Source organism: Dermacentor silvarum, chromosome 4, assembly GCF_013339745.2.
Source record: "Dermacentor silvarum isolate Dsil-2018 chromosome 4, BIME_Dsil_1.4, whole genome shotgun sequence".
NCBI classification, from domain to species: Eukaryota; Metazoa; Arthropoda; class Arachnida; order Ixodida; family Ixodidae; genus Dermacentor; species Dermacentor silvarum.
The window spans coordinates 11440771-11456382 of NC_051157.2; the positions used below are offsets into that span (position 1 = coordinate 11440771).

The 15612-nt window shown below is 47.0% G+C and overlaps 1 protein-coding gene across 2 annotated transcripts in view; it reads right to left on the reverse strand.

The window, feature by feature from the left end:
* Nucleotides 1-15612, reverse strand: part of LOC119449439 (vascular endothelial growth factor A) — a 49609-nt gene extending 33997 nt beyond the window's left edge. The window contains exons 1-3 of one of the 2 annotated variants that reach the window (XM_049665203.1): nt 15364-15612; nt 7170-7278; nt 5403-5486 (exon numbers count right to left, since the gene is read on the reverse strand). In XM_049665203.1, coding sequence (XP_049521160.1) covers nt 5403-5486; nt 7170-7278; nt 15364-15528 — 358 coding nt within the window. In that variant the 5' untranslated portion in view covers nt 15529-15612. The remainder of the gene's footprint in view (nt 1-5402; nt 5487-7169; nt 7279-15363) is intronic. The other variant, XM_037712613.2, reaches the window with a different exon arrangement.

The following is a 15612-nucleotide window of genomic DNA, read 5'->3' on the forward strand; positions in this document are numbered from 1 at the left end:
ACCTGAATTTGCTAAAAAATAATGAAGCACATAATTTATTCCTATACAGTAAAATTGCTAATCGATTCAGCTTTTCCTTATTCTAATCGGCATGCTTTTCAGCGCGACGTCTCTTGCGAAACAAAGCTAGCCCTTTTCGCCCATGACATTGGCTCTAGCCTATAGATACCAGGGGCGTAGCCAGGGGGGGGGGGGGGAGGGGTTCAAACCACCACCCCCCGAAATTTTTTCCGCAACCCCCCCCCCCCCCCCCCCCCCACTTACCCACCCTTTGTTCTCGTCGCTTCGCGCTGACATAATTCATGAAACCGGTGCTACTATCACAATTTCATTCCTGGGCGCTTCCGTTTGGGTTGGTAATTTACAGCGAATCATGTCTGCATATGGAAGAAACTGTCACTGTGTTTGTCGAGGCTTTGACACTCTGTGAAGTTTTGGGCGAGAATGTGGCGGCCGCATTCTGAAGCAACAAATGAGCAACAAATGAAGCAACAAATGCGGCAGCAGCATTTTAGATGATGGCGAAAACGCTCGAGGCCCGTGTACCTAGATTTAGGTGCACGTTAAAGACCCCAGGTGGTCGAAATCTCCGGTACACATTTCCGCCGATTCCCTTCAGGTGCCGGTTAGCCGCGCTTGCGCAGGATCTTAGGCTACGTTCACACTTGGTCTCGAAGCTGTCGGAAGCGGCAAAATCTTGCAAAAATCCGCCCGCCTAGGCGGCAAAACAGGCAGAAAAACAGGCTGCGAGCCAAATCGGTCTCGGGCCGATTTTTTCGCCATGGCGAAGCGGAAACGCGGCGTAAAGTCGTTCTGCTTCACTGGAAGCTACACTAGCATTTAAACAACCGGTCGTAAAATTGAACATGGCACCAAAAGTGTAGGCTGTAATGCTGATCGACGCGATCAAGAACCAGCCCTTGCTCTACGACAAGAGTGGCACTAAAACGTACTGTCAGCAATACTCGCGATAGTATTCAACGTCGCGCGACCGGAGGTGCGGCAACGAAGCCTTGGCGTGACCCAACTTCTCGCGCTTTTGCAAAGCCAGGCGAACCCACCACTGCCGTTTCCGAGGTGTCCGCGTCTACCGTTTATTCATTGTCCATTTCTAGAAAACAAGTAGGTAGAAGTATAAAAGGCATTTCTTCTTCCACTTCCATGGCAGTCAATAGTTAGGCAGATTCCTCGTTGGCGCTCCATAATTCTCCTCGCACGTGTACGGTATATTGCAGAAGTCGCGGGGTGCTTTTCTCGTCGCGACGATAGATTGGGAGCGTAGGTCTCACGCAGGACGCGCAGGCTTTGGCAAGCCCCAACACAAGGGCCAGCCCGGGTTTTAGCTGTGGTGTTCCCGTTGCCCCTTTGGTGTCCTGGAGGCGCCGACAATACTAAATGATGAAATGTTATTACAACTTGTAAATAAAAGCTTTTAAAGAAATATTATCACGCCTAGGCACCAACCTGTGACTCAGCGCTACCGCGCCCGTGTGAGGAGAATTACGGAACGCCAACGAGGAATTTACCGAAGGTCGCAGATGACACGCGAAGTTGCGTAAAATGATCACTTTTGATGACGGTACGTGGGTCAATGAATGAACATACCGCTCGAAATAATGCGATAATGAGCGCCACCCCGCCGACAAACGTACGCAGACTGGATGGATCTGGACGAAAACGGCAGCGGCGGCCGCGGCGGTAGCAAAACAAATGTGAACAACTTGGACAGGCGCGGAAAAAATTTTCCGGCCGCTTGCCGCTTCCCAAGTGTGAACGTCTGTTGTTTGCGATTGCGCCCATACGGAAGGCTAGTAATTACTGTTGTGTTGTTGAATCCCAAACCAGCAATTACGGAAGGCTGGTAGTTGCTGTTGTGTTGTGGAATCCCAAACCAGCAATGTACACACGAAGGGGTTGATGACAGCAGTGAAATTCCACCGACTCACAACAGAATGCACGAAACAGACAGCCGGCAAGCATGAATTACTGCTGTGCGCAGTACAGCGTAAGTAAACTCTTGTTGCAGGCGCTGACAGTTCTCGTCGGAGTTCACGCGTCCTGAGAAATTGATTATGTGCACTATGCACTGAACAAGACCGGAGTTCATTCCTGCATCACTATAGTACACCAATCAGTCGAGATTCTGTGAGGTACAAGGCCGCTTCCTGTTTGCACCGGCGTAAGTGAAGCAGAAATGAGTTGCACGCACTACTTAAAATGCGTACACATGCCATATCTATGCTGTGCGGTGAAATATTCTGTACAATTCTGAATCTGTTGACGTAAAGGCAAATGACAGCTGCACGCTCGCACACAGCGGAAGACACAGCGGCCCATGCACTTGCCGCAGGAAATGCAACCCTCTCGTTTGAGGGAGCAGGGCGACGAAAGCTTCGAAAAAAAAAAAAAAAGCTTTACGCGTTTTTGCGCGTATTTAAGTTTTCTATAGCGCAAAGACGCAGCGAACAAGGTATTGCTATGGGAGTAGGTATAGCCTGATCACACGTGCATTTTCACGCGTATAGCCGTCCTTGACTTGTGAAACGCACTTCGCCCCGACGAGGACGACGCCATGTACGCTTAACGGAAATTAACAATTAATGATGTCTTCTCCGATCGCACGGGTCGTCTCAATGATGCGTTTTCGAAGACTGGTCCATTCAGCGGCGCGATGAGAGACCGTTGCTCCAAACGCCCACTGTACCTGTCGTACTTACTGTATTTACTGAGCTTACTTTACTTTTTACTTTATTTCTTCACAAGCACACGCACACGCGAGGGGGGGGGGGGGGGGGGAGGGAGGTCCCATATGTCTTTGATATACATGTATAAAGTCTGCTTAAACTATATTTATTATCGATCACGTGACGTAGAGAAAAGCAGAAGCTTGCCCCCCCTCCCCCCCCCCCCCGAAAAAAATTTCTGGCTAAGCCCCTGATAGATACTAACACCCCAGTTGATGTCGTATTTCTAGACTTCGAATAACCACTTAATAAAGTCCCTGACAGATGTCGTGTCCTGAAACGTTCCTGTCTAAATTTAATCCCTCTTGTTTTTGACCGGATAAAAGTCTTCCTAACAAATCATCAGCAATTTGTTTTTGCTAATGATCATTCATCCTCCCTATCTCCAGTTCTTTCAGGTGCACCACAGGGAACAGTCCTCGGTCATCTGCTTTTATTGATTTACATAAATCCATACAATCTAACATCCGCCTATTCGCAGACGACTGCGTTTTTCATCGTCCTATAGACGACAGCTTGATTCTATCAGTATTTTACAGTCTGACTTAAACCGCATCCAAACCTGCAGTGAAAAATGGCTGATGTACTAGAGCGTAAAAAAATCCGGAAATGTTTCTTTCCATCGTCGGCCGCGCACTACCATTCGCACAAGTACACCATCAAAAACTCTGACCTCCCTTCTCTGGAAGCTTTTGCACTAACCTCACGTATGATTTATCTTGGTCATCTCATGCAGCACAAGTAACGAATGAAGCTAATCGTCTTCTTGGCTACTTACACCGTAACTTGCGCCTCGTCCCTCCCTCAGAATATCAACATATTAAACGGCTGAGGCCAGCGGATGGCCGCCCAGTGTCCAGCGCAGTGTCAGGCTCGGGTCGTGAGCCCCAGGCGACGCACTCCAGCTCGGCGGGCACGCCGGCCACTAAGGGACCCCGGCGCACGAGCAGGGCCTGAACCGGAGACTATTAAACTATACCTCGCCCTAAACTAGAATACGCATGTGCTATCCGGGACCCATACCAATCTAACCATATTAGCATGATCGAAGCAATTCAAAATCATGCAGTTATCTTTGTTTACTCAGATAATAACTTTATTTTACCAGTATCTGTGCTCTTAAATCCAGGGCTAATCTCAAACCAGTAGCATTACGGCGTAAGGTTTCTCGCCTCTGTTTACACCATGTTATATCGCACGTACCGCACAATTTCCAGTACCATTCCTTCCCACCGTCTTTCTCAACGCATCCGTCACCATAAGGCCGTCTATTCGCCGTCAGCACGCACCTCCGCTCATTTTAATTATTACAGCGAATCTGTTTCTACGGTCCCTGTGCCGTCGTCCGTTCGCTAAAACCCACGTGGCCTAGCGGGAGAGGAGAGGAAAAGAAGAGCTCAACGCTGTGAGAATTCTATGAGAGGGTGCAGATGAAAAGGATAACGGGGAGGGGGGTTGACGTAAGTAGCGCCGTCCAATACTCCCGTCGGAGGGGGAGAGCGTGAGGCGCGCCAACCAATGGCGGGGTAGGAAAAAAAGTAGGTCACCGGAGTAAGGTATGAGAGGAGTTCGCGTTAGCGTTGGTTGTATATGCGAAGCTTTGGTCAAGGACTCGTAGAAAAGTGTAAGGAACGCGCTAGGAACGCCGTCGCCCGTGGACGCCGACGCGTCCCATCCCCCGCAAGTAGCGCCGTTCACAGCTTCGCTGTTCGACCATCTTCACGGAGTGGAGAAGGGGCGGTGATGAAGGGGCAGTCTGTCCAGCGGTGTCATGCATGGGCAGTTTCGGGAACCCACCTCCAGAGGGCGCGCCAGTCCCTCCGGGATGGCAGTCCCGCCGGGACCTATCAGAGGTCGCGCCGGCTGAGGAGTGGACCAATAAGAGCGCACGCCGGGGGAGGGGGAGGAGGCGAAGAGTATAAGATGAGGTGTTTCGCCGACGAGCGCCCTTTGGCACGATAGACTCCGCTCAGCGCGAACGGCAGCGCCGACGTCGCGCAAATCCCGAGCTTCGGGAGCGAGAAGCCCATGCCAAGCGCCAGCGAAGGGAAGCTAACCCCCAGCTTCGAGAGAGGGAAGCGCAAGCCCAGCGCCAGTGGAGGCAAACCAACCCCGAGTTTTATGCCCAACAGAGAAACAAAGATATTGGCGCTGTTTCCTCCAACCGATGACGGAAGCGAGAAGGAACGGAGAGAGTATCCCAAGGGACGATACGAAGCAAAGCTGTCCCGTCTCCAATCTTTGTGAGGATGGTAGAGAAAGTAGCATATTTCTGTCGCACGACTTGTAGGAGCGGGAAGCACTTTATCCCAATCGACCTTAACGTGTACGGCTTGCCTACCACAGCACCGCTGTTTCAGCAGATTTCACACCGTGGAACTGGGTGAGATTTTTTATTTGTCCGGACTCCGAACAGCAAGAGATTGAAACTGTCTACCGACGCTGTGCACATTATTGACCACACCAAATTCAAGGAAACGATCACCCATTTCATCCACTAAATTTTGTTCGCACATCCCGTCATGTAATACCCTTCATCGGGGAATTTGAGGTACAATAAATAATAATAATAATAATAATAATAATAATAATAATAATAATAATAATAATAATAATAATAATAATAATAATAATAATAATAATAATAATAAAGCTCACGTTCATAGGTGGCTTCACCGGTCGCCTTCAGGTGCTGTCTCATGGCGCCCCCTTCGTACGAGCGGATCTGCCACAGAAGATAGCCTGCCGGGAAATATAAAATATTGGCATGTCAGGTACGAACACTATGACACCTAAGCTTTAAGATATTTTGTTAAAAATAGAGTCATCACCCGATCTACAGGCCGATGTTCTCATTTCTGTCTCATCGATGCTTTTAAGGCGAAAGCCTTATATGTCTCGTTTTGAGGTGACCTTCAAAAAGCGGTTCTACAAATCGGAAAATAACTACAAAAAATCAATAATTCCTTAACGTAATTACAAACCCCATAACATTATATATCAATCGATAGGTAATTACATGAGGAACATACATATCGATAAATTATCATCATAGTCATTCAATTATTAAAATAATTGGCACGACAAAGCGAAAAATGGGTCGAAAACACCGGAATGTGGCCAAAAACCGAGAATTAATGATAGCAATGGGTGTAAGTATGGTTACGATTGTAATTATAATGATAGTAGAATATAGTAATGACTCAATAATCACCATGACTCAGCAAAAATGACAATGACTTAACGAATAAAGATTAACACTCAAATCCCATTGAAATGGGTTCGAACATGGCTACTAAGTGAATCAAACACCAAAGGGTGGTGGCATAGTCATGACCATGACTCAGCGAAAAAGATTTACACTCAAAACCCATTGCAATGGGTTCTGACGAGGGTAATAACTGAAGGAAACACTAAACGAAGGTGGTAGAAGTTATAGTCATGAGCATGACTCAGAAAAAACGAAAATGAAAGAACATGAATGAGAACGAAAGAAGTGATCGAATGTCGTCGAACGCCATAAGGCTTTCGCCTTAATGTCTCTTAGGCATAGCTCAAGGGACTCCTGAGTGATTCATTTACTTTGTTTCAATAAATATCTGACATCTAAGCGTTCCAGCGTGCTGCTGGAAAACGACCGCAAGTTGCACACTGACGTCAAGTCGTGACTGTAGCCTCTTTCCGAGAAATAAGCAATAAAGACATTTACGACACCGTAGAATCTATTGATTCGCCGGCACATAACTTCCAGCAAAAGAAACTCTGACTGAGATGCCTTTCATATTGTTGACTGACATACACTCATGTGACAGAATAGAACAAAAGTTGCGACATCGCTTTACTGTTGTCAGGCGATAACTCGTCTCATTCGTGGCAGACATCGCTATTCTCATGCCATAGGTGGGCACCGGAGGCAGCAATGTTCGGTAATTAGTCCCGTTGTTTTGTACCTGCGTATAGTCGTGCACACATAAAAGCGAACGGGACAGTTCGAACATGCACACGCAATCCGATTTTCAGTGACGGATCTATGTATGTCAAAATGATGGCACTCATGATTTCCCGTGGGACAGTCAGCAATTCAGCCTCAAGCACAAACTTACGATTTTATAAATTCCGATTTGGATTTCTCTGCTCGCTTTTAGTTTTTTGGTGACTCCTCAGTACTGACCGTTTATGCGTTCCCGCACGCATGCCGCAAAGCAGAGCCGAACAAAGAGGCACCTGGAGCTGCAGCACAACTCCGCTCGCCTTTATATGCTGCTGATAAAAAGAAATGCTGCTGCATAGACACGTCAGCTGCGTCGATGTCATGTCTTACTCACACCTCACATGATACAAGGAGGTTCGGCGCTTAGCACGTGATCGCGGCGTACACATGCCACTGTGGTACACGTGCGCTACTGCCGAGTTGAGACTACTCGCCGTAGGTGCCGATGCGCCGCCATGATGTGCTCGTGCCACCCGAACAGATGCGGAGCACGTCGTGCAGGTCCTGGGCCTCGTTCAGCTGGCGGACCACTTGCACCGGGATCTGCGCAGAAAGTCGTTAAAGGCTGCCTTCGGGTGCAGATATCGCGACTGCAACAGCGGTGTTCCGAATGCTTGCATGTAGCGGGCAACGCAGTCCGTCAAGAACAGTGTGCACTTCCAGAAAAAAGGTCGCCGTGCCGAAGCAGGTGACGACGACAGGACGCGCCTCGAAAGTCTGGAACCCAATGTGTTATTAAGGAAAGTGAAGACAATGTGTTCAACGTCGTAACTGTCTCTCTAGCAAGGAACAGCACTGCAAGGGGAGTAGGTAAGGCTTCGGAAAGAAGGGATAGGAGTGCATGAAGGAGGCATAAACCCACGCGACCTCGTGCTCAGCAGCGCAACGACATAGCTACTACGCTAACGCGGCTGGTTTGATAGCTGCTCGTACATGACTCGAGCAATTTCGAGTCGCGGCTGCGTACGTACCCGGTTACGTGAGTGGCTTCTATCTTCCGTATCCACCCAAGCACAAGCTGCACCGCGGAGGAAACGAGATACAATGCATTCCACTCTTCGGCGAAAGACACCGTTACGTTTCAGCCCGACGCAGCTTGAGTATCTCTTCTACTTGATGGAACACATAATGTGGCCGATGTGATTAAGCTGATATCCGCTCTTGAAATAGTGGTCTATACAGAAATTAATGGCAAAGTTATGCTGGTTTTAGCGTTTGAATAATAAGTGTCTCCTCAGAGGGTTCAAGATTCTGAAAGGCGGAAACTTTGATTTTTCGCGGGAGTAGCGCGATGGTCCAAAAGGAAGGACGGTGAAGCGGGCAGATTGTAAGTTATCTATTGTAAGCAGCGTGCAAGCTTACGAGGACGACTTAGGGAGAACACAGGAAACGTGTTAAAGTTCTCAATTAAAAATACGCTTAACCTTGGACTCGGCTGCGCAACGCTTGAAACAGGGAAGCTGACCGATCATAGCTCAGCATTTTCCGGAAGTGCGCGCCGAACTTTTCATCTTAATTATTACTCATAATGATGATAATTTCGCACGAGCGTGCGAATGCGAGAGCTGTGGAAGAAGACGACGACGCTCGAACACAATCATATGGTTCGCATAAATGCATGGTCTGCAAGCGTGGCTGTATCTGTCAGCAGAATGGTTCAAGTGTATAAACTTCATGAACCCGAACCAGACTGGCTTCCTAGGTTAGAAGGGCTGATGTACATGCCCGAGTTTTGATTGTTCCCCTTTTCAGCCCTTGATGGGCTGGTGTGATTGTACACCGTATTTCTGTGTGAATTGAATAAAGGCAATAAAGAAAGAAAAAAAAGGCTGTATAGCCTAGTGGTTACGACGCTCGCCTTGGAACCGGGGGTACGCGGGTTCGAAATTTCGTAGTGCCCGACGGGGCGGAAGCGTCGGACCGCCCCGGAAGCGTCGGTCCCGCGGTTTCGAGTCCTGGACAAGGAAAAAGTTTTTTTTTCCCCTTAAACTGAGGAGCTTTCGCTCTGAGAATCCCTTACGTGTTTCATTTGTGCTGTGCTCTCGCGCGAATGACAATGTTTTTCTTTCATAAAATTACCTCCACCTTGCGATTTCCGCAAATGCAACTCGCTATATAGGGTCACGACCCTGCTCGTGCAAACACATTGATCGGTTCCTGGCTAACTTTCTTCAGTGTTCTCGGCGTAAAGGAAGCGTCTCAGTTTCTTTGGTAACACTCGCCCATCATAACAGGAACAAAACAGACGCAGCCAGGTCGCTTCTTTCAGCGCACGTTTTCCACTGCTCAGCACCCCGGCATCGTTGCAAGTTGGGCGGTAAATAATGGGGACCCCGCCGCGAGGAGACGTCAGTTTCGGCAGCGTAAACGGGCCTCAAAGAATGCGCAAACAGAGCAAGGAGGCGGAAATACGACTCTAAGGCGGCAGGCTTGCACACCCGAGTGCTGGCTTTGCGCCCAGCGTCTAGACGACGACATGCAGACAACGCGACCGCCCAAGGGCTTCTGGCAGCTGTCTGCGTGGACCGCGGAGGGGTTGCAACGAGGAGTCTGCATGCGTATACAGTGACATATGCAGACGTGGGTTGGGGCCGAGAGAACGTCGGCTATACACCGGGTGTTTCTGCGAATACTGCTAGCAAATTTTGAACATCGCCTGTGGTAGATAGCACAATTCTAGTCCTTGAGCTGGTCTAATCCAAGATGCAGACATTACTTGCGCGAGAAATCAAAATGCGTAATCGACTGATTAACAGAAATTCACTAATTAATGTTTAACTAAGTACCTTGCGGCACACATTGCAATTTACAAATTGTAGCCGGTGAGGTTGCAACTGACCCATTTTAAAATGATTCTGCGGGTGACACTATTTTCGAGATATGCGCCATCAAACTTGGGGTAAAAATGCATTGTCGTTCCATTTACTTTTTGAACAAAACACTGTTTTATGCATTGAATCACTAAAGTAATGGACCTCTAATGTATTTTATCACAAATTTCGGGGAACATCTCGAAACTGGTGTCATCCTGCGAATTCGTTCCAAGTGAATCCGTCTTGAGAATTCCCCGGCTGCAATTCGTATATTGCAATATGTGCCGTGAGGTAATTCGTTGAAAACTTAATTAGTGATTTTTGTTAATTAATCGATTATGCATTCCGATTTATCGTGCAAATGATGTCCACCTGTTTGAGAAAGCTATTCCAAGAATTATAATTGTGCCGCAGGTGACCTTTCAAAATTGGCAAGAGTCTTTGCAGAAACACCCTGCATATTCAAAAGATGTACTTCTACAATATATGTTGTTTTCATCGAAACAGTCATAACTGACACCAGCGACTAAAAAGTGTAAGCGCACGAGTACAATTTACTTATAGTAGTGTTCTATATGTAGTGCAGCCATCATCTGTTGCGAATGGCACTTGCGTATTTAGGTGGGATCGCGCCCACTGTAGCTTTAGTCGCATATAGTAATAGAACTGCCGTTATCGAAATGCAGACTGAGCTAAATGTTGTCACGGAAATTATATTACGTGCAGTTTCTCTTCTGGAAGCCCACCGAACAAGATTGTTCCGGTCAGAAAGGAGAGGCTTGCCGCTTACATCAATACACTGCATGAGTGCAAAAATAAAGATCAGTAAAATAACTACTGCGTCTGTTACGTTTTTCAATATAAATGGTGTTTTTTTAACGTCAACAGAATTTCTTAAATCTCCTGTGGCATATTTGGTTTTGTTTGTTCGAAATATCTTACAGGACAAAAAAAAAAAAAAAAAAACGGAAAAGGGAAAGTATTATAATTGTAATACTCAAAGTCAAAAATAAATATGGAAGCAAGGTAGACAATGTTACGACAGAAGTACGACATTAGTATAAATGCAGCACAAATGGGCAAATACAAAACTAAATAAAACAATGAAGCAGCGGTCATAACATAAATGTGAGTCATTGCAAACGTACGAAAAACCTACACATAACGCAATAGCAACATTAACAAAAAAGGCACACACACAATATGAGACAGAGCAAATATTTCTGACGTCACGGTGTCATTTGAGAAACTATTTGCGCAGCTGACCTTGAAATGATAGATGGTTGCAGATGAATGCGCGCACAAATCTACTCTGAATTACTAGAAGAGGCGGACGTCACTTACACTTATAAGCAAAATGTATAATTGGATAATTAACAAAATTTCACTAATCAGCTTTATTACTATTTACTTTAGCGCACATATTGCAATATGCGACTTGAAGCCACTGATTTCACGAGGCACATGCATGCATAGATTTGGAACGAAATTTTAAATTATCGCCAGTTTTGAGATAAGCGCGCTGTCAAATTTGCGGTAAAGGTGCACTGACAAACTTACTTTTTAACAGAACGTTTTCTTATGTATTGAAGCTTAAGAACTGCCGGAACACCAATGCATTTTTAGCAACGCAAATCTCGAATCTGGTGTCCTCCTCAGAATTCGTACCAAGTGGATCTGACTTTTGAAGTGCGCCGACTACAATTCTTAAATTGCAAATTGTGCCGTAAAGTAATTAGGTTAACAGTTAATTAACGGTATTTTGTTAATTATTCAACTATTCATTTTGATTTCTCGTGCAAATAATGTGCACCGCTGAGAGTAATGCAGCTGAAGCAGTATAATTGTGCTACGTACATGCCAAACTTTTGTTATCAATGTAAAAAAAAGAAGCACCCCGTATAAAGAACCTCACAAGAGAACATCTCGCCTATCATTATAGCTAATATTATTCCTTACAGGGCTTACCAAGCCTGCTTTATACGAGGCTTTCAGCTCGAGCGTTTAGCAATCTAATGAATCTATTGTGACGGTGAAGTCGAAGAAAATGAGAACGACCACTTCCCTGCGAATTCGACAATAAACGGACAATACAGCCGGGCTCATGCTGTCTTTCATCTTTGTCAGCGAACACGTTGTGTAAATAGTATCGATGCGAATGGCGTTTAATCCACGTAACATTTTGATCCAGCTGCTGTTCAAACACGCTCGCGCAGCATATACATTTAAGGGGCGAAGGGAAATAACGATCGAAGCACGGTAAACTTTCAATTTGCGCACCTAACAAAGTTATGATGGACAAAAACTCCATTATAACTTTTTCTGCGCTCGACATCTTCGTCCGCCAAGAAGGACGAAGGGACCAAAGTGCAGCGTGCCGCCCGCCGGCTTTCGCCTGATGCATTCTCACAGCGGGAAAGTCAAAATGCCCACTGCGGCAAATATAAGAATGCGTCATGTCAAGCGAGTTTCCATTAGCCCGGAGTTGACCTACGCAAGTACCATGGCAAACGCAATCTCTTCGGCGTTCTTACTTTTTTTCGAAAACAGTCACAGTACGCGGCTGCAATGAGTCTATAGTACTGATACAGAGCGTAATCTGGCGCTTCTGGCGCATCGCTTCTTGAAATCTGGTGCAGCGCTTCATCTATCATGCGTGATGATCATTGATTGGTAGTACATGGATTTGTCTAAAGCTTCACACCTAATTGGCTTCGAACAACCATCGCGAATTTCTTGTATGACAACAATTTGCCTCATTTAGCGTCCGACTTATACCATCGCACCGTCTTCACAACATTACAAGTACAACAAACTGTCTGAAACGTAAAAAGTAATCACCCACAGTGAGTGTGACCTACAAAATTACCACGCATACTCAAAAGTCTCTAATGTAGGTGAGAAGCTATGAATGAAATCACAAGTACAGTCTGAATCACACTTGTCTAGTGTGGTCAATCGGCCAATCTTGCCTCCGTCTATCCCCTCTCCCACCCCCCCCCCCAAAAAAAAAGGAAAACTAAGAGAGAGAGAGAGAGATGACGCAAATAAAAAAAATGAAATATAGTAAAAAAAAGACACACAGGCCGACGCCGCATTGAGACCAAGCATATGGTCATGCCGAATGCGAGGTCCATGTGTTACATGACAAGAATAAGTGGAACTCAGCAGCTACCGCGAGGTAGCAGCTGCGGACGCTAAGCCTGCCAGCAGCTGGCTATACTAGACCAGACAAATGTGAATCAGATCGTACACCGCTATCTCAAAAAAGTAGCAGTTTCGCCCGAAAGCCGAAGCATCAATTGGGATAGCAAATTAGTAGATAGCTATAAGTAAGGATAGTAGTTTTATCGGCTCCATAAACTTGGACACATTCGCTTACTAAATGAATTAACAAGCATGGTGTCAGCGCGCACAAGCAAACATGAATAGATCACACTAGATGACCGCAGACAACCACTGTCAAAACGCTGGCGTGATCAAGCGCGGTTGCAGCGGCGAGCGAATGTTCGCGCCGTCTATCGCTTCAACGGAAACTGAGCGGCCAAAGCACAGCGCATACAAAGGTAAGAGCAGTGTGGAGATCGCTTTCAAGATAACGATGCGCGGAACAGCCCACAGCCGCGGAAAGTACAAGTACGCAGTTGCTGGCAGAGAAGAGGTCGCACCCCCTCGCTTCCGCGCTGCCTTCCCGCTTTCCTCCTTTCGCGTGGGAGATTGAGTCGCCAGTTCCCCTTGCGCCCGGTCGCAAGATACGCATTTGGTGCCGCAGCTTAACGTCGCCTCCCCTCCCTTCCTCCCATCCACCCACGGCCTTTCGCACGACGGAAGACGTCGCGTTTTCTCTCCGCCGTGCGTTCGCTCTCCGTGAAAGCGCGCGTCCCTCGCGCTTTCACTCGCACATACAGCATACGGCGCGCGGCGACGATGTTATCGCCCTTGGACTGTATATGGAACCTCACGGCGACGACGACGACGACGACCGCGACGGCAGAAATGCGCTTGGAGTGTCCATATAATTGATATCGCAATAAAATTATTTGTATCGATGCACTAGCCAATTACATCGCTCATTTCCATGACGTCACGGCGGAGACAAACTTCTTTCAATATCGGCGTCTCTCACGAACTACATTTTGTAGCGCGGAGGTTCAGAGGGCAGGTGAAGTTCGATTTTATAAGTGGGGCTTGTGCTGAATTCTTAGGTTGTCACGGAGAGTAGACAGTTATGCAATGATAATTGCGCGATAGAATGAATTAATTAGCCGTAAACATGAGACACTGACATGGGCCTTAAGTTACGTTCTGCGGCTAGCACAACACACGTGAACCTTAAGCAACAAATAAAACAAGCCACACAGAGTGCTTTCACAACGAATTGGCCACGCCAAATCGTAAAAAATAATCATTTTGTTACCACACAGTGGTCATTCCCACGGTGGTTTCTCACAGTCATTTCAAGTATGAAACTCTGTGCTTGATTTCTTTCCACCGGACGGAAAAAATGAGTCTAGCCAAGTGAAGAAAGAACAAAAATATATAGATGTATATGAAACTTCATGCTTGCAGTGAAGGCCCTTACGAAGTGCATTTAATTAAAGCCTGCTGGCAATCACGTAGTGATATTTACCAATGCTGCAATCCCAATGTTTGGGTCGAGATTACGCGTGCACACCAAGATTAAGCTAAAAGCTCTGTCCCGAATTATATACCTCTCTCAACGGAAGATTTTACGACCAAATGCAATATACGGCGACAGATGTCACAGCCATAAAGGAAATACAATAAAAGTTATTTCTGGTGTGATGGAATCAAGGAAAACGCATGCAAGATTTATCTGGTGCAGTTTATCTCCTACAGGACAACTTTAAACCAACTGGACTCGAGACCGTTCTCCGAGTCAAAGATACTCGGACCGTGGCTACACCCGTCACTGGCACAAAAAGCAATTCGTGCATTAGTACAGTATTTGAAGTGCACCGGTTTAAGAAACCGCTTATAGTGTCCTTCTTCATCATCCCACTCAGTACTCCCTCTCTCCCTCTTCCTATTCCCCCTTTCCATTACCACTAGTGTAGGGTAGCAAACCGGACGCTCGTCTGGTTGACCTTCCTGCCTTTCCTTTCCTTGTTCTCGCTCTCTCTCTGAACGTTGTGGCAGCGGCGTGTATGAATAATTTTACGTCACCTCCCTCTCCCCCCCGCCCCTTTACGTACGCACCCATTTCCGCGGTTTTTAGCGCTTTTCCACTTTTATTCCGATGGAGAACCGACTTCTGCCCTAAGCCTCGGCTTTTGTGAACGCGGCGTAGAGTGGGATTGCTCGCTCTATAATTCTCATATTGAGAACATCTCAATTATTACGCATGCCTTCACACCAGAGCGAGATGGTCAGCAACCCGTAGTTTGTAACAATAACAATTAATGCGCAATGGCGTACCAGAGCCACTGTAAGGGACGCCGTAGTGAGGACGTTCCAATTAACTTTGACCAACCGGCTTCTTTTTCTCTTTCTTTCCCGCTCGCTGAGAGCTAAAGGTTACGACCATTTTCTGCATTCCGCCACAATCGGAAAACCGGCTGGGAATCGAACCCGAGACCTCATACTCAAGCAGCGGAACGCCACAGCCACGGTCACAGCACACAATTACGTGACAGGTACACAGTAAAGAAGGCCTTGAGAATTCTTGCAACTCTTTGTCGCCAGTATACGCTTAGATGTAAGAGCACTTTTGATAAGCCTTCCTTCAGAAAAACCACCGCTCAAAACACTGTGCTGAAGACAACTACACAGGGAGAAGTCAACCGTTACACACCTTAAACAGTCGGCGCGGCGAAGACGTCATCCTTACCCGTTTCTTGGAGAGGTGCGAGTCGGTGGAGACCCAGCACGAGTCCCCGGCTGCCCGCGGTCTGTACTTGCAGTGGGCGATCTCGGCGAGTCCGGCCAACGTGCACAGCACCGCAAGCATGGTCCCCATGTTTTTGGCGAGCAGCACCACGCGGAGACTATTTTTTTGTCTATCCTATTCGCCGCCCGGTTGCCTCACGTGCTCGCCAAAAGC